Source organism: Eublepharis macularius, chromosome 9, assembly GCF_028583425.1.
Source record: "Eublepharis macularius isolate TG4126 chromosome 9, MPM_Emac_v1.0, whole genome shotgun sequence".
NCBI classification, from domain to species: domain Eukaryota; kingdom Metazoa; phylum Chordata; class Lepidosauria; order Squamata; family Eublepharidae; genus Eublepharis; species Eublepharis macularius.
In genome coordinates this window covers 31,739,392-31,761,012 of record NC_072798.1, presented here as the reverse complement: position 1 = coordinate 31,761,012, position 21,621 = coordinate 31,739,392, and the positions used below count along the sequence as shown (strand labels likewise).

At 40.7% G+C, this 21,621-nt stretch overlaps 1 protein-coding gene across 1 annotated transcript in view; it reads right to left on the bottom strand.

The window, feature by feature from the left end:
- Positions 1-1,277: 1,277 nt before the first annotated feature.
- RFX4 (regulatory factor X4) overlaps positions 1,278-21,621 on the bottom strand; it is a 73,250-nt gene continuing 52,906 nt past the window's right edge. The window contains exons 15-17 of the mRNA XM_054988943.1: positions 10,523-10,685; positions 8,295-8,433; positions 1,278-1,550 (exon numbers count right to left, since the gene is read on the bottom strand). Of these exons, the coding sequence (XP_054844918.1) occupies positions 1,278-1,550; positions 8,295-8,433; positions 10,523-10,685 (575 nt within the window). The remainder of the gene's footprint in view (positions 1,551-8,294; positions 8,434-10,522; positions 10,686-21,621) is intronic.

Genomic DNA, 21,621 nt, shown 5'->3' with positions numbered 1-21,621 from the left:
ATTTGCATTTTAAAAAATAAAGGAGCGCTCGACTGGGCTCTGATCGCTGCTGTAGGAGAGGAAGGGTTCCTGCCTTCTCTTCCAAGCTGTTTCCCCACACAGAAATAGAAGTGAAGGGGCAGCTGATGTGCAGCTGCAGGGAATCCAAGTTGGGTATGAGGATGGAACCTGGACCCAACACTTGAAAAACCTGAACATCTAGTTTGGTCCCAAGAACTGGTTTAAATATACATTTTACCACATTCCAAGTTGATGATGTGTTGTATTGCATGAATACTTGCTACTTGTGTTGATCATTACTCAAACTGCTTCACCTCAGTTATTTTTCTCTTGGAACAGAATCTCCCTCACTTTATAGAAAGACTGGTCTACTTTTCTTTACTTTTACTTCTTCTTAGTGAATGCATAGCTGAACTGATATTTTGTCCAAGGTCTTCCCAATTCACAGTCCTAGCCAACAGTACACTATATTAGCTGCTAGTTGTACAGAATGACAAAATATTATGCAAGCAGATGAATCCCTGTTCTCTAGCCATGGGAAATCTTCTTCCCTGCCTTTGAGACTTCACCATCATGCCCCACACACTTCTAGGTCTACCTTCATAGCTGTGAGGGCTAGAAATCATTTTTAAAATGGAAGTGCAAGTTTTCTGGATGCTGAATTCTAAACTCCATAATAATTTTTGAGTTACATTGTGTGGTTCTGGAATCACAGAGAATAAACACTAAAAACTGGGTGAAGAAACTAATCTCTGTGGTTGTGTGCTTTGATGCGCAGTAATGAGTGGAGGATAGCTTCTTGACAGAGTGCTACTGGATCATTTTCAGGTCCTTTGTGCCTCTTCTCTATGGTTCTGTGAGGAGCCAAAGTGCTTGCAGTGCAGGCAAATCATTACTCACTGCATTGACACTGCAGCTGCCTGGATTGCCTGCCATGTAATGACTGGGAAAATCTGTTCAAATATGATAGCAATAATGATTAGTGAGAAGGCAACTAATTTAGGCCAAGTTCATGACATCTTGAGGAAACAAAAAACAAAAAGGCACACTTTGGCCTATATAATAATGCTTTATAGCAGCAGTTAAATCTTGCTTGGTTTGCAGAACCATCGCACTGGTGTATAATGATGCTTATTAAGTCACTTGTCCAGGATCTTTTCCATCATCTTGGCCATAACGAATGCCTATTTAAAAGTTCCATTCATCTCTATATATCCAGGCATAAAAGTTTTGTGTCTTTATTAAATATATATGGTTGATAATACAACTGATCATTTTCATTTTGCCCATCCTGTGGTGGCTTCCCCATTGATGTAGGCAAAGCCAGGAAAGTGTTGCATGTGCTCATATTCAGAATTCCTCCGTGTGGTCAAAGGTGTGTACATATCGCCAGAATTTCCATATCTTGTGGAGTGCATGGGTGGACTTGAGTAACAAGCATTCGCTGAAGGTACTTCTGCCCAGCGAGGAGTTACTGGGGTTGGATGCAGTCTTGGGGTGCTGCTCATCAAACAGGGCTCCATCCGCGATGATGAGCTATTGAAGGGATACTAGAAAATGAAATCACATTGTGAAAATGTTAACGATGTGCATAGAGGGGCACACATTAAGGAAAATTAAATTGTATTTTATAGTGTCAAAACTAAAACATGGATTCTCAAAGTCTATCAGAATTAGACCATTTGTTAAAATGTGTGCCTTAAGGCTTAAGGTGACATAAAATTAAAAAAACCCTCTAATAATAAAATTAAACAATACAGCAGAAAGGAAAAAAGATGTTCATTTAGTATCAAAAAGACAACAGAATAAAATAAAAATCCAAGGGCAGTTTCATAATATCAGTAGAATAATTCAGTTGAATTACTATGACACAGTCTACACTTCGTAAAACAATCACTTTATAGTTATTTAGTGTTTGTTTTGGGGGGATGGTGGAGTGGACTCTGACCCAACTGTACAGTTAGTATTCCATTAATTTTCTCTGCATTCCAAGATGTTTTAGAACCCACGTTGGAAAATCCAAGTAGTGTCCTCATGAAAGACTTCTGCTTCTTAACTAACTGTTCTGCTCCATAAGGGTATCCCAAATAAGTGCCATAGGAGGCCCCTGAAGAAGGCCGAAGAAGTCTAGAACAATTCTGGTGGAGAACTTGTGTTGAATGCAACAAATCATGTTATAGAGGCCGCTAGAGGACCTATGAAGTAGAGGTGATGGCAGCAAAGAAATGCTATTTCTCTGCTGCTATTAATTCAGCTACACCTAGTTCACAACCATCCTAGTTGTTCAAGGTAGCATCTGCTGACTCCAAAATCTGAGTCTTTATTCTCTCGGGAACAGACAATTAGTTCTGATCCTTTTCAAAGATTTTTGCTGATAAAACTATTGAGAATTCGCTTTGATCTGGATACTGGTTGTGCCAGAGGTCCACCAGAAGAAATGCGTAATGCACCATTTGTTCTATTTATAGACAATTTTGACCTAGTTTCCAGGATGGATGTTGACAGGATCCTGGAATCTGCGGTCACTATTTGTGCACTGGATTCTGCCCATTCTGGCTGTGAAATCATGTAAGAATCACATCAACAAGCCCTTAATATTTATTATAAATCAGCTACTAACCCAAGGCATCTTCCCTTGGCCATTCAAACATCACTACTTAAAAAGAACTTCCTAAAAAAATGATGTAGCCAATTATCGTCCAGTCTTTAATCTGCCCTTTCTAGGCAAAGTGATTGAGAGATCAATAGTGGAGCAGGTCTTGGTTTGGATAATTAATCTCTTCTGAACTCTTCTCATTCTAGCCAGGTTATGGGACAGAGACAGCCCTATTGGCTTTAGCTAGGGTTGCCAGGTCCCTTTATCATTCTAGCAGGAGGCTGGGGACTTGGCGCTTACTTTTCTTGTGCCCCCATCATTTGCACACGTGGTCCTGTTCCTGCCCAATGACATCAGTTCCGGTGATGTCATTACGTAGGTGCAGGAGCATGTGTGCACTTCGCAACAGGCTGATTTGGGCCTCAAACAAGCCCAGTTCGGCCCATTTGGGCCCCAAATTGGCCCTCTGCTAAGCATGTGTGCATTTGAATTACACTCAAATACACTCAAATTACAGAATACACTTGGAATAACCATGTAATTCGAGTGTATTTTGTCTCGTGTGGTGACTGGTGAGACCCTAAGAGTGAACAAACTGAAACTAAACTCTGAAAAGACAAAGGTAATGTTGATTGGGGAAATGGAGATCTTAAAGGACATTGTCCTTCTTACTTTTAGTGGGTTCAGCTGACCCTTGCTGACTCAGTTAAGATTTTACTAGATCCAGCATTACTACTGCAAAAGCAGTTAATACAGCTACACAAAACATTATTTCAATTCAGTTTAGTCTGGATGATGGCCCCCTACCTTGATACAGCCAATATGGCCTCTGGATCCACTCCACATTGATATCAAGAAAAGACTACTGTAATGCACTTTATATTGGTCTCCCAACAAAATCAACTTGGAGACTCCAGTGGGTGCAATATGTAGCAGCTTGGCTATTATCGGGAACTAGACAGAGTATGCATATTACTCTCCCATTCTGTAGTCACCCCACTGGCCATCCATCAGTTACCAGGCTCAATTTAAGATGGCGTTGTTACATACAAAGCCCTTCATGGTCTGAGTCCCTCATATCTATGGGACCACCTTTCCTCATACGCTCCACCATGACTGCTTTGCTTATCTGAGCAGGGCCTTCTGCAGATGCCAACCTGCAAATGGGTAAAATTAACAGCCCGTACATGTACTTTCTCCATTGTGGCCCCCACCTTATAGAATAGTCTACCTGATGAGATCAGGAAGTCTCTCCCTCTCCTGGCTTTCTGCAAACTATGCAAAACTGAATTATTCAAGAGGGCTTTTCTACACAGATAACAGGACTGTACTGTAACAAAACGGTTCTGAAATATACTTATGTAAAGAGTAGAAACTATTCTCTATACTACTGTGTATATTTTTATACTGTCCAATGCTGTAAGAAGGATCCTGCTATATAGTTTTTGCTTTGTTTAATGTGCCATGTTAATACTTATGCTTTGCTTCAGGTTTTTTTTAGATTTCTGGTTGGTTCCAGATTTCTGCAATACAGTTCCTACTGCATTGTTTCTTGGATGTCCCATTCTGTTGATTGTATTGTCTTACTGTATGTAATCTGCCTTGAGTCCTAGCAAGAACGGCTGACTATAAATAATGTAAATAAAATAATAAATAGTAGGCAGGACCCACTCTGACTGGCAGATGGGAGATGAGATTTCCTTCTTTATTCAAAAGATGGAGGCTGTTCATAGGTAATAATTGTTTAAGTTTTAAGCAGGTCTACTGAGAAGCAAGTCCCAATTTATTCAAATGGTGTTACTGCCAGCACAGTGTACGATTTGAGCCCATGTCCATAATTCTAGGCAGTAGCCTACATTAGCTTTATGATAAAAGCTATGGAGTTAATTTCTTGTTTTCTTATAGTACTTGAATATTCAGGGAAGCAGTGGATGTTAGTTTAGGGAGCAAAACCTGAACCACGCACATTATTTATTACTCATTTACTACTGATTTGAATCATTATTTAAAAATCTCTAGCTGTTTTCATAAAGTCTCTATACTGAATGTGTACAGTTTGGGGTTGTGGAGAAATTCATGATGGCCCATCTAAATATATATTTTATTAGTAAACATCGAGTATTGGGTCCCTGATTCAGATGGGGGCTGTAATGAAGAAGAACTTAACACTTGTTCCTCCTGTGCCATTATACTGATCTCAGATTGTGTCCCCCGCCCCCCAAGCTCTGGGCCACTTTGAGGTTGGGAAACAGCACAAGGAGAAACCCTCCGCCCCTAATTTACCTATAAAAACACATAGGAGGTCTATTCACAAATCTCACAGCATCTTTTCTAGCTTGGCATTCACTTGAGCAAGAACAGTTCCTAGTTTTTCATACCAGTGAGAAATAAACCTTAACAGCAATTTCCCCCCTTTCAAGTACATATTTCTGTTTGCACCCCCCAAGCTTGTCAAAGAGTCCTATGAAAGCCTGAATAGTATCCATTTAAAAAAAGGAGGGGGAGTTATGAAGTAGTGTGGTAAAGACTCTTTGCACATGCTCAGGGTCACTGTTCTTTATAATTAGCTTCATGTTTCAAATCCTGGCATTAGAAACAGATTCTGGGACTAGCCTCTAATATGCCACGCTCTTGCTCTGTTTCTTTCACCTATTCATTTCTGCCCTATTTCTTACATATTTTCCCATTTTCCAGATGCATGCTAAACTGTTTTTTTGAAACACTGACTTGTAGCAAAACCAGTCATAGGCAAAACGAAGTTGAATCTAAACGAAATAAGTTATGATCTGACTCCTTGAAATAGCATTGATATTTTCATTTATACATTATTCAGCATAATCCATAACCAAGTTAACTCTGATTTACTATTATTTAAGCCAATGCAGTTCCCCTTATGTGAACAATAGGATTAACAGTGACAACAGAGAATAATAGAGGCATGTTAAGGAACTCTGTTACTCTTCCCAGCATTCATAGTGTCAGAAGACACTTCATAGCATTATGATGGCTTATCCTGGACATGTGTGTATCTTCCTTCAATGTATGTTGAGATAGCATCTTAAGGCACTGGTCCGTTGTTAGTTACAATCAGCCATATGGTCCAGCATGTACTAACACAAATTGAAGGCCACTATAGATTTGGATTATGAAGACTGGAAGTACTACAAGAATGATTCTAATTCTTGCATTTACAGCTCTGCAACCACATCAAGTCATGCAGGAAGTCTGATACAGAGGTTGAAGATGAAGGCCAACTAAGACTACGAAGGCCTGGCCTAGTCATGGACCACCTTCCTTCCTTTGCCTTGACAGTGCCATTTGGCACACAGAAGAACAGGCTTCTTAATGAGCTGCAATGGAGTGCAGATTTGCCTTTCCACTTTTCATTAACATTCCAATGTGAGCATGCCTAACCAGAAAGGAAAGGCTAATAAATGACTGCAAAAACAAGGGGACAGGGATACAGTGTGTTGCTTCTTTGTGTGGCCAAATACCCCCAGATGCAGCTGTGTTTATGAATGTGTCATGAATATAAAAAAGAATAATTGCTTGAAAATAATATGGACTCCCAAATATCTACTATTTTCACAATAAAATCTGTTATGGCTGATTCCCCAACATGGAAAGATTTGTAACGATAGGTCAGCTAATTGCAAATGAGTCAGTGACTTCTTTTTCCTTCCAGTGAAGAGACCATTGAGAGACAATATTTTTAAAGTCCGCATTGGCCCCTGCCTGACTATTAACTCTACCAATGAAGCATCTATTCAGCCTTGTTGGAGTGTCCAAAGCTTCGCCATCTGCGCGGATGCCTGCCCAAGCTGCCTGAATCACCTTTCACACTTTGCATCCGGTTTAATGAAGAGTGCTTAAGCACGCTGATCTCAAAACACTGGGGCCTAGTGATCTTTGCCAGATATAAAGGCGACATTTGTTGGAGAGCCCTTGACAGGAAATTACCATTTTCTGGGTCAACTCACACTTGCCACCACCACTGCTGTTGAAACTTGACAAGAAACACTAACCCCTTTAAGTTAGGGTGACTTTAAGCCGATTATTGTTGAGGCTCTTTCTCCGAAAAATTAAAATTAGCTCAGTTTCTTTCCGTTATTATTTTAGAAAATACTATTTTAAGTGTCTCCCCACAACCAATGAAGCTCGAGTTTCCTCAGAGTCAGGCTGAAGAATAATCTCTTTATTCTTGTCCTTCAGCTTGCTGACTGATTATGCAAAGAGGTGAAAGGTGTCTCTGTTAAAACAGCAAAATATTTTCCTTATGAATGCAGCTCTAACTTTATACTGCTTTTGCTCACACTTTAGAAAGTGTGCCACAGCCATCTATTATGTACCTCAACTTCTATATTTTAAATTCTCAAGTTCATGGTACTTTAACAAGCATCAGCTAATGTAAGAAAAACCGCAAATTAGCTTTACTGAAAATTTTACTGTAAAATCAGGGTATACCTAGTACAGACTTTAACTGATGATTGTATATAAATATTTATTTGCAATCTGTAATTCCACCACCACCACCACTCTCCACACACATGCTACCCCTTATAAAATCCCTCTTAATATTCATTGAAGCTATAAAAAATATTTAAGTGCCCCTTAAAAGCATGGGCTGCAATCCAAATACATCAAAATCAATGGAAATTCTGCTGGTGATTTCACAGTGACGTAGGATTATGTGCATGTCTGTTAAGACGATAATTATACGTACTTACCTAAAATGTTGACTGATTGGCTCTTTTTATCAACATGGCTTGAGATGTGTATGGCTTAAGTTACTGTATATTTAGCTTCACTACATCTTTTTTTCTCGGTATTAGGATTGCCACCCAGCCCTATTCCATTGGTTTTACCAGCATTATGACATACAGATATTTAGCAAGTAAAGCTTTTATCTCCACATATACTGTTAAACTTTTGTGTGTCAGACTACTGATAAAGGCACAGGAGCAGGGCCAGTAAAAAGGTGGCAATCCCACCAAATATAGCAGACCATGCACAAATAAAGAGAGAGGTCCCTTGAACTACAGATAGGGAATATACACATCTCCAAAAGGGCATGTACTCCTTTGCAGGTAAAAGGTAAAGATAGTCCCCTGTGCAAGCACCGAGTCATTACTGACCCATGGGGGGATGTCACCTCACAATGTTTTCTTGGCAGACTTTTGTTATGGGGTGGTTTGCTATTGCCTTCCCCAGTCATCTACACTTTACCCCCAGGAAACTGGGGACTCATTTCACCGACCTCGGAAGGATGGAAGGCTGAGTCAACTTTGAGACGGCTACCTGAACCTGACTTCTGCCAGGATTGAACTCACGTCGTGAGCAGAGCTTGGGCTGCAGTACTGCAGCTTACCACTCTGGGCAAGGCAATGGCAAACCACCCTATAAAAAGTCTGCCAAGAAAATGTCATAATGCGACATCCCCCCATGGGTCAGTAATGACTCAGTGCTTGCACAGTGGACTGCCTTTACTGTTACTCCTTTGCAAGTCCCACTGAAATCACTGGGAATGACATTTCCTTCACAGGGATCTTTTTTCTCCACAGAAAGATTCCCTTTCCATCTCACCTTTAAGACAAAGGGATGTATTGGTAAACTTTTATGCTTGGGGGAAAGCAAACTGAATGGAGGAGGTTTTATTTAACCTATTGAGTAACAGGAGAAATCATCACATGAAACTAACCTGTGAAGAGCTTCTGTGGTAAGCTGTATAATGAAGAGGTCCAGAAATAGTTGTGTCATGTTGTAAAGAGGGATATTGACTCTGTATTGGATGGGGGTGTTGGTTTCCATAACTACCATAGTTGTAGCTTCCGCTATACCTAAAAAGTCATAGAAGATACTTAGCATTCATAAAAACAGTCTCTTAATTAATACTATTCTGCTGAGATTCTTGCACTTTACATAAGAATATGATGCTGGTTTTGTTTTTGTTTTTTCCCATTTCTCTTAACCATCTTTCACTTTTTCTCCTTTGAAGACAGAGCACCTTCATGACTAACCAGCTTAGGGTATTGTTCCGCCCCCCAGGGACGGTGCCAGTGTTTCTGACACCTGAGGCAGCTTCAGGGCTGCTGTTCTCCCATGCGCACCCAGACTGTGTGATGATGTCACTGCGTGTGATGTCACACGCAGGGCATGCTGCTGGGATGGCGAGCGTGCATCCTCCCAGCCCTCCATCTGTTGCTCCATGCACTGCCCCAGCCACCTGCCATGCCTGGCCCGCAGCTGTGTGCCACCACCGGCGGCAGCAGCAGCACAAGGCAACTGAGCGTGAGGGCTAGGAGGCTGCCCACTCAGTTGCCCCGTGCTGCTGCCGCCAACACGCACTCCTGGCCGGGCACAGCAGCTGTGAGCCAGGCGGCCAGGGCAGCATGTGTGCATCCTCCCAGCTCAGTTGCTCCGCGCGCCACCCCAGCCGCCTGCCATGCCTGGCCCGCAGTTGTGTGTTGGTGGCAGCGGCAGCAGCATGGGGCAATTGAGCTCCATGGCACGTGCCCCCGGTGCCCCCTCCAGCGCCTTAGTGGTCGAGGCGGCTGCTGGCCTGGCCTCAATGAAAGCGCCGGCCCTGCCCCCCCCCACCATATGGTTTATAGAAGGAATAGCAAAGGTTCCTGTTGTCTCATTCTACTGTCTTTAATGGTGTTCAAAATCTGCCATTTGGAATATATCCTGGTACACACCCACATAATTTCCTCAGTCAGCACCATTCCTATTCATCACTTTGTGATGTGCATTATACTTTTTTTTTAAAAAAAGAGAGAAATCCATCTTTATAGAGCTAAATATTCATAATACTCCAAGTTATTTCTGACTGTTTTGAAACTCTGGCAAACAGGAATGTTGCATGAATCAAAAATTCAGAATCTATGTATGAGATCTTGTGTGTGGATGCGTATGATTGCTTATCAGCTTTATTCAGAGGTTGGGCAAACATGGCATCTGTTACACTTATACCAATTTTCAGTTGAAAACAATACTTCACCCTTTGCATCAAACAAGTAGCTGTTGAATGGTACTGGCATCCATTGAATTTGTTGAATGGTACTGGCTAGAAATGGGCATGATCCAAAAAAAATAAACGATCCAGCTGATCGTGGATCGGTGCCGGCGACGAACCCAAATTAACGATCCGCACCGATCATCTCCCATTCCCGAGCCGTGGATCGTGGATTGTGGAGGCCAAAGCGGGGCGCGCTGCTATTCCCAGTGGGAAGGTGGGTGGTGGGTGGCGGCCGACTCTCTCAGTCTCTCTCTCTCTCCCCAAAGGCTAGCAAGTAGCAAGCAAGAGCTCTGTCCCACTCCACTGCTCGCAGAAAGTGAAACCCAGCCTGGGAGCCCATGGCATGGCTCCCATTCAGCAACACAGGAGGTCTGTGTTTGGCTGTCAGAACTGCCTATCAGGGTTTGCAGGGATGAGATTGGAGTGCCCATGGCTACAGAACACCCCCTTCCCCCTCCCTCCCCTGGGTGTCTTCTCCCAACTTGTGACTGCTTTGCTGCTCCGTGGTTGGAAGGAAGCCCTGCTGATCAAGGAAAGCTAGGCTTCCAGGGCGACAGAAGGAGGGCAAACAGAGCTCAGGCATCCCCCTGGCTCCGTTGCGAGGGGAATAGATTGCTGGCACCTGAGTGTCTGGATCCCCGATCTGAGCCCGATCGCCCCGATCCAGGCCCCTCCCAATCGCTGGATCGTTGGCCGTGGATGATCACGATCCGCCGGTTCACTATTGTGTGATTGCCATTATCGTGGGTTTTTTTCTATCGTAATGCGGATCGTGCCCATCTCTAGTACTGGCATCTTTGAATGGTACTGTTGAATGGTACTGGCATCTTGAATTTCAGGCACCACTATTAAATTAGTCTATGATTAAGCTAACCAAAAAGGCAGCTACATGTCCGAAAAGGACCTACCCATGTTCTTCTCTGTGTGGATAAACAGGTATTCTGTGTGTAACAGATGAAGGGGGAACATGTGGACTCCTCATGCAAGGTAGTTGTTGCGAGTTTTCAGCAGGTGATCCAGCCGCTGTCGTCACCGTATATGTGAGAGACCAAGTATAAGACTGCATAGCCCCTGAATGAAATTGAGAGATGCAATTCGCTTTCAAGTATTCCATAAAAAGAAACAATTGTGTAGACTTCACAACTTTTGGAAAACAGAGTAAAAAGCCAACAGTAATAAGTTATGCATTTGTATCTTTATAGTAATTATTATTATTATTATTATTCTGTATTAAAGGGGAGTCATCATGGACTCGCTACTTAATTTCCAAAAAGATTAGTGTTAAGGCTCAGACCCTATGTAGAAATCCCTTCCAGTGTCCCTCAAACTCTTATCCTAATGGAATGGGGAGGGGGCTGTAGATTGTCGTACATCAGAGAGAGACACTCTGTTTATGCTCAGAAGCATTCTTGCTTTTCTTTATATATCACATGCTACAGAGCTGAAGTATAATATTGAGGATGGTTTTTGTGGCTGAGTCATATCTGAAATTTGAATGGCAGCATCAGATGCAATCACTTTTGTCTTAGAAGCAGCAATGAAAAATAGCAGAACATTATATAAAAGGGGATATCCTGAGTGTAGAGGATTTTTTAAAACCTCTGCTAAACTGTAAACTTCAGTTGATTGGTATACTAGAAACTATTCATTGTGCCTATTTCCCCATATCCTTCAGTCCCAGTGGACAAGTACATGATCATAGCTCCCAGGTTGGTAGAACTCCTGCTTATTTTCAAAGCACAACTCTAGCTATCCAGGTTGGAGAAATCATTCTCAGCAGTAATTTGTGCATATAATTCTCCATCTAGCTAAAGAAACACCAGAGAAATTCTGCTATTGCACATTACCAAGCTGGATCAGACATCAGCCCTTTCCCACTGGCAGGAATAATATAACAGCTGTAGCCAGTGATATTTCTGAAGGCTCATACCTGCCTCACTATCAGTGTTACAGTTTGGGAGCTGAGAATTAAATGTAGTACAAAACAACTTACTTTAAAAGTAGACTGCAACTCCTCCCAATTGCCTTATGTTAAGACTTAGAAACCCATGTGAGAAACATAGTGGGGAAAAGGACTGTAGATGTTGTATTTTGAGAGTTAAACATCAAAAATGGCAATTTTGCAGCAGATGTACAGTTCTCAGTCCAGTTCTCAGAATTGTTGAGCCACCAGATAATGTTTAGCATGGGCACTATCAGGAACTATACATGCTAGTGCATTGCATTGCTACAGTGATGTTACTTGATGCAAATATTCTGCAAATATGAGCGCAAGTATTGGTGCATATTAGCAAGCTAATAGATGTCACTTTACATTGAAGAGTGTAATGGGCAACAATTTTTTAAGATTATTGGCATGCTAACCCTAGCTCCATTTTCTAAGAAACAAGTCTTATTGATTTTCCATGGAACTTATTAATTTTCATTTATTTTTGTTGATTTTCAATGGAATTTACTTCCAAGCTGGTATCTAGGATCACATTGTGGAACATACTCTTTACCATATTTTTCATCCGCCAACAAGGCAACATACTGGTAAAGAGGCACCAAATCTTTTAGTTACCAACTGGCAAATCTTAAGATTTCAGCAAAGAGCCTTGAGGGTTGCAAAGTGCAGTGCTGCTCACAAATGAGTAATCATGCCCTAAGACAGTACCGGATAGCCAGCCCTCTAGCCATTACTTTTGTTATAGTATTGATTTCATTTGGGCAATCATTAATCTAGCCTTTGTAATTTAAAAAGAATTAAGGCCTGATTATCGTTTTTCAAAATGCAGCAGTTTAACAGAAAGGTTTAAAGGAAAAGGAGGCTGGGCCTTGCCAGATGTTTTACACCAGAGTAATTTATTGATGGTTTGCCTTTATGGAGTGCGCTGTGGTGTCAAGCACAATGATTTAATTGCTTTTTTGTGTTTGACCACTGGAACTATGCAGAAAGAAGAATGAACCAAGCTTAATAGTTAACTTATATAGTTAATGCTGATGACAAGCAAGTGATGTTTCAATGCAACCTGAAACAAGGAAACAGCACCTTCTTGGGAATTATCTAAGACTCTTATCTAAGAGTTTTATTGGTACTCAGGGAATACCATTGTTTTGTACTTACTTGAATAATTATTACTAATAATAAAGATCCCAAGCATTTATATGATGTTTCAGAGCTCTTAAATCACATCATATAAATTATTTCAGCAGTACTTGCAAGCATGTGATGTCTTAAACAGCGAAAGATCATTGGTCCATCTACCTTAGTACTGTCTAGTTTGAGAGGGTGGTAGTTCTCCATAACCTCAGGCAGAAGACTTTCCCCATCTTGTAATGCTAGTTCCTTCTAACTGTAAATATCAGGAATCAAACTTAGCAGTATTCCACCACTGATCTATAGCACTGCTTAACAGCATTACGATAATCCTAGAAGGTCAGCATTCTGATCTCCAGACTGTAGTTAAAGAGGGCAGGCTGAGAGATGGCAGATAGACTAATGCTTGCCTTCGTGTGCATTACACACCAATGGCTATTTTTTTCTGAGAAAAACAGATTTGGGAGGGAGCCATTTGGAGAAGTAAGATGAAGGTAGAACTTAGTCCTTTGCCCAGCCACCACTTCTTTGTTGTAACTCCTCTTCCTCCCCCAGCAACTTTTCTCCCTGTTGAATTTGGGATCTGTGCTTATTTAAAATATTTATATCCTGCCTTATCTCCTCAGACTATCGAGGAATATAGAAAGCAGCAATAACTGCGAGGACACAAAATATAAGTTTCAAGCAATGAGATAAAAAACAATATACAATTAACCTTGTTTTATTTTGGTAAGTCACTCTTTCCCCCCATGGCTTCTTGGCTGGTCAGTCAGTCAGTATTATGGCCCAAAAACCATACAGAAGCAGAACAACATTAATCAATTACCTAAAATTACATATATCATTCATCCTAGTACATCAGACAATGGAAGAGTTAGATCAAGGAGTTTGGAGACTTGGCAGGTTTCTTCATTAACAAAAAGAAGTCAAAGATATTATGCAAAAATATGACTAAGCAGAAACAACAATTGTTAATGGAAACAACGGATTGTGAAGTAACAAGTAAAGTGAAATATTTGGGAGTCGAATTAACTGCAAAGAACATAGATCTATTCAAAAACAATTATGAAAAACTATGGACTCAGATAGAGAGAGACTTGATTAAATGGAATAGATTGAATTTGTCATGGTTGGGCAGGATTGCAGCAGTTAAGATGAATGTGTTACCAAGAGTAATGTTTTTGCTACAGACAATACCAATCATCAGAGACTCCAAACAATTTGAAAAATGGCAGAGGAAAATATCAGATTTTGTTTGGGCAGGCAAGAAGCCTCGAGTGAAAGTGAAAGTTTTACAAGATGCAAAGGAAAGAGGCGGAATGCAACTGCCCAATCTGAGACTTTATCATGATGCAATCTGCCTAGTTTGGTTGAAAGAATGGATGACATTAAAGAACAAGAAACTATTAGCCCTAGAGGGATATAAAAAAATATTTGGATGGCACGCATATTTATGGCATGACAAAGTAAAGGTCAACTCGATGTTCCTGCATCACTTTGTTCGGAGAAGTCTATACATAATCTGGAAGAAGTACAGAATTTATCTACAAGAAGGAACCCCTTTGTGGGTGGTTCCATATGAGGTGATAGACCCGAGAGCTGTTGATAATGAACAACAATGTTTAACGTATAAAGAAATAACTAAAACTGAAGCATCCAAACTTAGAATAAAGACACAAGAGGAACTATCACCTAACTACGATTGGTTCCAGTATAGACAGATCAGAGACTTATATAATTCGGACTCTGTAAAGGGAGGTATACGAATAGAGAATTCGGAACTAGAGCAGACCCTTTTTAAAGAAGACAAGAAAAGAATATCCAAGGTATACCAAGTACTGTTGAAGTGGTATACCGAGGATGAGATAGTTAAAACACAAATGGTGAAATGGGCTATAAACTTTAATAAAGAAATAACAATGGAGGCATGGGAATACTTGTGGAAAACTACAATGAAGACAACGACATGTATTAATATCAAAGAGAACATTTATAAAATGATCTATCGTTGGTACATGACACCAAAGAAGATTGCGCTAGGGAATTTGAATACTTCTAATAAATGCTGGAAATGTAAGAAGCATGAGGGCTCCCTCTATCATATGTGGTGGTCGTGTGAGGTAGCCAGGCAGTACTGGGGGGAAATAATAAGAGAAATGAGTGAAATTTTACAATTTCAAATTAATAAGAACCCAGAACTCCTGCTACTGAACTTGGGAATGGAGGGAATTCCAGCCCAACACAGGACGTTGATATTTTATATGACAGCAGCAGCTAGACTTTTGTATGCGCAAAAATGGAAAGTACAAGAAGTGCCAACTATTAAAGATTGGACTTACAAATTGCTGTATATGGCTGAAATGGACAAGATGACAAGAAAATTGAGAGATCTGGACTCAGGGCAGTTCAACACAGACTGGGAGAAGCTGAAACAATACCTGGAGAAGAAATGGGAGGTGGGAGGAAAACTGTGGCAGTTTGAGAACTACTGAAGTATTGAAGTAGAGGGGGGAGACTTTACCGGGGGGAGAAGAGATAAATGTGAATTAATAAGCAGTCAGATTAATAGATTGACATATATATAGATATATATAGGTTAACAAACAGAACATAGAGAAAATAATTAATTATAAGGACTAAATATAAGGAGCGATTAACTAACAATATTTTCTTTTTTTTCTGACAAGTTTTGTACCAAACTGAATGTCTGAAGATATAGATGGGTCAAATTGATTGACTACGTGAGGAGAGATATATAGAACTATTATAAAAAGATAGAATGAGTAATATATATAGAGAATAAGTCAAATTGTTTGATATAAACAAATGTATGATCTATATGGTTTATGATATATAGAAATACCTGAAATTGAAAAATTGGGATAAATTGTTTATCTAAGATGGAAACAAAGGCTTACAGTTTGGGCATATAATGTTAAAAATAGTTAAGGATGTACTGCTTAGAATAATGGAGAATATATATTTGTTTTAGATAGAGGAAGCTAATAAAAGTAAGGGAAAGGGGACAAAGGGTTGGAAAGCTGTTGGAAGTCAACAAAAAGGGGGGGGGGAAAGGGAGGGGGTTAGAGATGAAAAAATTGGGGAAAATTGAATGTAAATGTGGAAATAATGGATTCTAACCCAATAAAAATTTTTCAAAAAAAAAAAAAAAAGACAATGGAAGAGTTAGAGGTCATCTGCGAAAATTATACACAAGACATTATCGCAGCCCATATTTTCAAAACAGAGGACAGAAATTTAGCTACTTGTACAGTGAGTCTTTGGTCAATCCTAGCCAATAAAATTTTAAGAGTCTTCTGCTCAGAAAACAGTTTTTATCAGCCGAAACAGGATTCAATAAATCAAGACATGTTTCTTGGCTATGTATTGTTTCCTTCCAAATAGTTTTTCTTCTTTCAAATGTTGCCACTAGGGTTGCCAGCCTCCAGGTAGTGGCTGCATATCTCCTGGAATTACAACTGGTCTCCAGGCCACAGAGATCAGTTCATCTGGAGAAAATGGCTACTTTTGGGGGGGGTGAACTCTATGGAATTATGCCATGCCAAGATCCTTTCCCTCCCCAAAACCCACTTTCTCTGGGTTTCACCCCCCAGATCTCCAGGAATTATCCAACTTGGAGCTGGCAACCCTAGTTGCCACCTTTGCTTTGTTGTGGCCTTTTATCTCCACACTAAGGCAGAGTGATGGCTTCAAAGAAGAAAACAGTCCAGAAACTTGAACTCATCCAAAATGGAGCGGGGGTGGAATACAGGTATTGTATCACTTAGTGCTAAAAGATCTGCACTGGCTGCCCATTTGTTTTTGCTTGGGGACAAGGTTCTTGAAAGACTGCTTCCTCCCATATAGTTAAGATCTGCCTCACAAGAGCCCTGCTCTCTGTGAGCCAAACTACAAGTGACATCTTACACAGGTTGGACACTAGTTGGCTTCCCTCAAGTTTTGATGGGAAATGTAGGCATCCTGGTCTTGCAGCTGTAATGGAGAGCCAAGCTGTAAAACCAGGGCGCCTACATTTCCCATCAAAACTTGAGGGAAGCTGCCAAGTGTCCAACCTGTGTAAGGCGTCACTTGTAGTTTGGCTCTGTGTCCCCAGCTGCAGAGATGAGGCAGGTGGGAAACAGAGACAGGGCTTTTTCAGTAGTGACACCTCACTTATGGAATACCCTTCCCCTCGAGGTTCACCTGGCACCTACCTCGTTCTCTTTTAGGCACCAGGTTTTAATGGTTAATATTTTAATACTGTTTCAGTCTGGAAACTCACTGCTATCACTGGTCTGTTTTTATGGTCTATGTTTGTATCCTAGGCTAGGTTTTTAATGCTGGACTTTAATGAATATCTTTTAGTGTTTTTTGATATGTTTATTGTGTAAGCCACCTCAAGCAGGTTCCTGAAGAGGAAGATTTTTTAAAATAAATACATTAATTAAGTTCCTTCTACTTTTCTCTCCTTGTTGTAAATGGAAAGTAGTATTATGCCTTATTTGCCTTCCTTGAGAGTACCACCCAGTTAGTTTTTAAAGAACTTTTTAAAAAAGAGCTTAAGCACATCAGATGAGAGGGATGTAAAGTAGACCACATGATTCTAACTTCATTCAAACCAAAATATTTCTTTTTGAGCTTCAGAACTATGATTGTTTGTTCTAGCCATTAAATTGATGATTTTAGTATTTATAGTGCAAAACCAAATCAGTACTTGAAGAGCAATCCTGACAATTGCCAGTTCTCAGGCTTTGGCCCTTGGACTCAAGTTATGGGTCTCATTCTCAGGACTTCAGAACTGAAATGTCAGGGCCATTCCTAGTTTTCCTAGTCCTAATGAATTGTTACTCTGACATTCTATACTGTATAATTACATTTCTCCCCCCTCATTCTGTACTCTGTAATCTACCTTGAGTCTCAGTGAGAAAAACAGGCTAAAAATAAACTATGCACTTGTGAAAACTAAATAGGGTTGCCAGCCTCCAGGTGGTAGCTGGAGATCTCCCGGAATTACAACTGATCTCCAGGTGACAGAGATCAGTTCCCCTGGAGAAAATGGCTGCTTTGGAGGGTGGACTCTATGGCATTATACCATTCTGAGGCCCCTCCCCTCTCCAAACACTGCACTTTCCAGGCTCCACCCCCCCCCCAAATCTCCAGGAATTTCCCAGCCTGGATCTGGCAACCCTAAAACTAAAGCACATGTAAACTGGAGATGGAAGTCAATCTGGCACTAACAACTCAACTATATTTATGTTTAGAACACAGTTATTCCCACATCTATTTCCAAGTAATCTATAGCATTATACCCTGCTGAGACCCCTCCCCAAACACTGTCCTCACCAGGCTCTATCCCCAGATCTCCAGGAATTTCCTAACCCAGGGCTGGCAACCCTTTTGTAGACCCTAATGTTTTATGGAAAACAGAACATGTTCTCAGATCACAAATATTGCCGTGTTTCTTGTGTGCCAATGAGCCATGGAACTCTTTTGAGTGATTAGACTGATTTGTTTTTCTTAACATCATCCCCATTGTGGTTTACATCCTGCATAAACTGAAATTCTTGTACAACTGCTCTTGATTGTCTGGAAGCAGATACTTCTTCCTATAATTAATAATTTCCACTCAACATTAGAACTGCATACCAGCTAGATTTCTGTATGGATCTTTTAGATTTATGCAAGCCACCTTGCATGCTTAAGTAAATTGAAAAGTGCATTTTTAAATCAACAAATTTAATTTAATACCAAGCAGAAATTCAACAGATACACTTTCTACCATCATGTGTGTTATATGCCATCAAGTCACTTCTGACTTATGTGACCCTATGAATCAATGGCCTATCATTAGCCTTGCTCAAGTCTTGCAGATTGAATGCTGTGGCTCCTTTTATTGAGTAAATAAAGGAATATCCCTCTCATGTTGGGTATTTCTATTTTTCTACTGCCTTCAATTTTTCTTAGTATTATTGTCTTTTCTAGTGAGTCTTGTCTTCTCATGATGTGACAAAGTATGATAGCTTCAGTTGTAGTCATTTTAGCTTCTATGGAGAATTCAGGCTTGATTTAATCTAGAACCCACTTGTTTGTCTTTTTGGTAGTCCACAGTATCTGTAAAGCTCTTCTCCAGTACCACATTTCAAATGAATCAATTTTCTTCCTGTCAGCTTTCTTCACTGTCCAACTTTTACATCCATACATAGTAACGAGGAATACCATGGTATGAATTATCTTACTCTTGGCCTCTAATGACACCTCCTTGCACTTATTTATTTGTTTGATTTTTATACCTCCACTCCCTCAAACAAGGTCTGAAGTGGTTACAGCATTAAAAAAACAGGGTTAACATACCTGTAACTTATGTTCATCGAGTTCTTCTGTGCTGACACACATGGGGACTGCGCAGGCGCAGGCCAGCCGCCGGAGAATTTTCTAGAGCTTCCATGGCTCCGAAGGGGCCGTTTGTCGCGCGCCTCAGCGACCGTTTTCCCGCCCAAACGGTCACGTGATCCTCCAGCGACCAACGGCCCCTTCCCTCAGTTCTCCCTTGCCGCCGCTTGACCAACACACTACAGCCATAACACCTTAAAAACACCAATTTCCGTTACAGCCATCACAGTATTGTGCATTGGAGTTCACAGCGGGGTAGGAGGGAGGGTTGTGTGTCAGCAAAGAAGAACTCGATGAACATAAGTTACAGGTATGTTAACCCTGTTTTCATCTTCGTTCTTCTGTGCCTCCACACATGGGAGTGTACCAAGCTTCACACAATAAGGAAGGCGGGGGTGAAGTCCAACACAATTTTATTGAACAAACAAGAACAACAATAAATAGATATGCATATATACATCTATGTAAAAAACTGTGTAAGGACACATAAATACTCAATATTTACACAATGAAGACAACGACATGTATTAATATTAAAGAGAACATTTTCAAAATGATCTATCGTTGGTACATGACACCAAAGAAGATTGCGCTAGGGAACTTGAACACTTCTAATAAATGCTGGAAATGTAGGAAGCATGAGGGCTCCCTCTATCATATGTGGTGGTCGTGTGAGGTAGCTAGGCAGTTCTGGGGGGAAATAATAAGAGAAATGAGTGAAATTTTACAGTTTCAAATAAATAAGAACCCAGAACTCCTGCTGCTAAACTTGGGAATGGAGGGAATCCCAGCCCATCATAGGACGTTGATATTTTATATGACTGCAGCAGCTAGACTTTTGTATGCGCAGAAATGGAAAGTACAAGAAGTGCCAACTATTGAAGATTGGATCTACAAATTGCTGTATATGGCTGAAATGGACAAGATGACAAGAAAATTGAGAGATCTGGACTCAGGGCAGTTTAACACAGACTGGGAGAAGCTGAAACAATATCTGGAGAAGAAGTGGGAGGTGGGAGGAAAACTGTGGCAGTTTGAGAACTACTGAAGTACAATAAAAGTATAAAAGAGAGGGGTGACTCTACCGGGGGAGGAAGAGAAATGTGAATTTATAAGCAGTTAGATTAATTAATTGATTGAGATATATATAGATATGTAAAGGTTAATTGATAGAATATTGATAGAGAATAATTAACGGTTTAAACATGAGGATTGAGTAATTAACAATATTTTTTTTTTACTTGATAAGACTTATATGCACCAAACTGAATGTATAGAAGAGTTAAAACGACTGACTATGTGATGAGTTATATAGAAATACTATAAAAAGAAGAAATGATTAATATATAGAGAACAAATCAAATTGTTTGATTTAAATGTGGGAAATTTTTATGGTTTATGACATATAGAAATATTCAAAACTGGAAAATGGGATAAATTGTTTATCTAAAGAAGTATAGTTTGGATGTATAGTAAGTAAAAGAGTTAAAGATGTACTGCTTAATATAATGGAGAATATATATTTGTTTTAGACAGAGGAAATTAATAGAAGTAAGGGAAAAGGGACAGAGGGTGGGAAAGCTGTTGGAAGTCAACAAAAGGGGGGGAAAGGGAGGGGGTTAGAAACGAAAAATTAGGGGAAAATTGAATGTAATGTAATGTAAAAATATTAATGTTCTAACCCAATAAAAAAATTTTTTTTTAAAAAAAAATACTCAATATTTACATATATATACACCCCAAGGTACATATATACACACTTTCACTCAAGGGTACCCAGCAGGTACGCCAAGAAAGTCATTCCAAAACTCCCTCAGGAAAAAAGGGAGTGTAAGACAGCCTTGGCCACAGATACATCCTGCTCCGCATTGACATCAACGGCGTAATGCCTGACAAAGGTGTCTGCAGAGGACCATGTGGCTGCTTTACAAATGTTAACCAGGGGCACCCCCCTGAGGAGTGCCGAAGAGGATGCTTGGGACCGCGTGGAGTGGGCTCTGACATGAAGCGGGCAAGCCACCCCTGCCAGGGAATAGGCCTTGCTAATGGCCGTCACAATCCACCTAGACAGGGTCTGTGAGGAAGCCCTGTTACCCTTGTCCTTGGCCCCAAAACATACAAACAGGTGAGGACAGGTGCGGAATTCCTTTGTCCTATCCAAGGTAATAGGCTAGGGCCCTCTTCAAGTCTAGGGAATGAAGGGCCTTTTCCCCCTTAGAGGAAGGTTGAGGAAAGAATGCAGGCAGTGAGATATCCTGCGAGAGGTGGAAGGCGGACACCACCTTGGGCAGGAACCCGAGGCAGGGACGCAGGACCACCTTGTTGGGATGAAACACAAGAAAGGGAGGGTCAGACCGCAGCGCAGACAGCTCACTGACCCTTCTGGCCGATGTGACGGCCACCAAGAACGCCACCTTGTAGGATAGCATATCCAAGGGGCAGGTAGCCATTGGTTCAAATGGAGGCAACATGAGACGTGAGAGCACCAAGGACAGTGACCACTGAGGCACTGGCGCCGACACAGGTGGGTAAAGATTG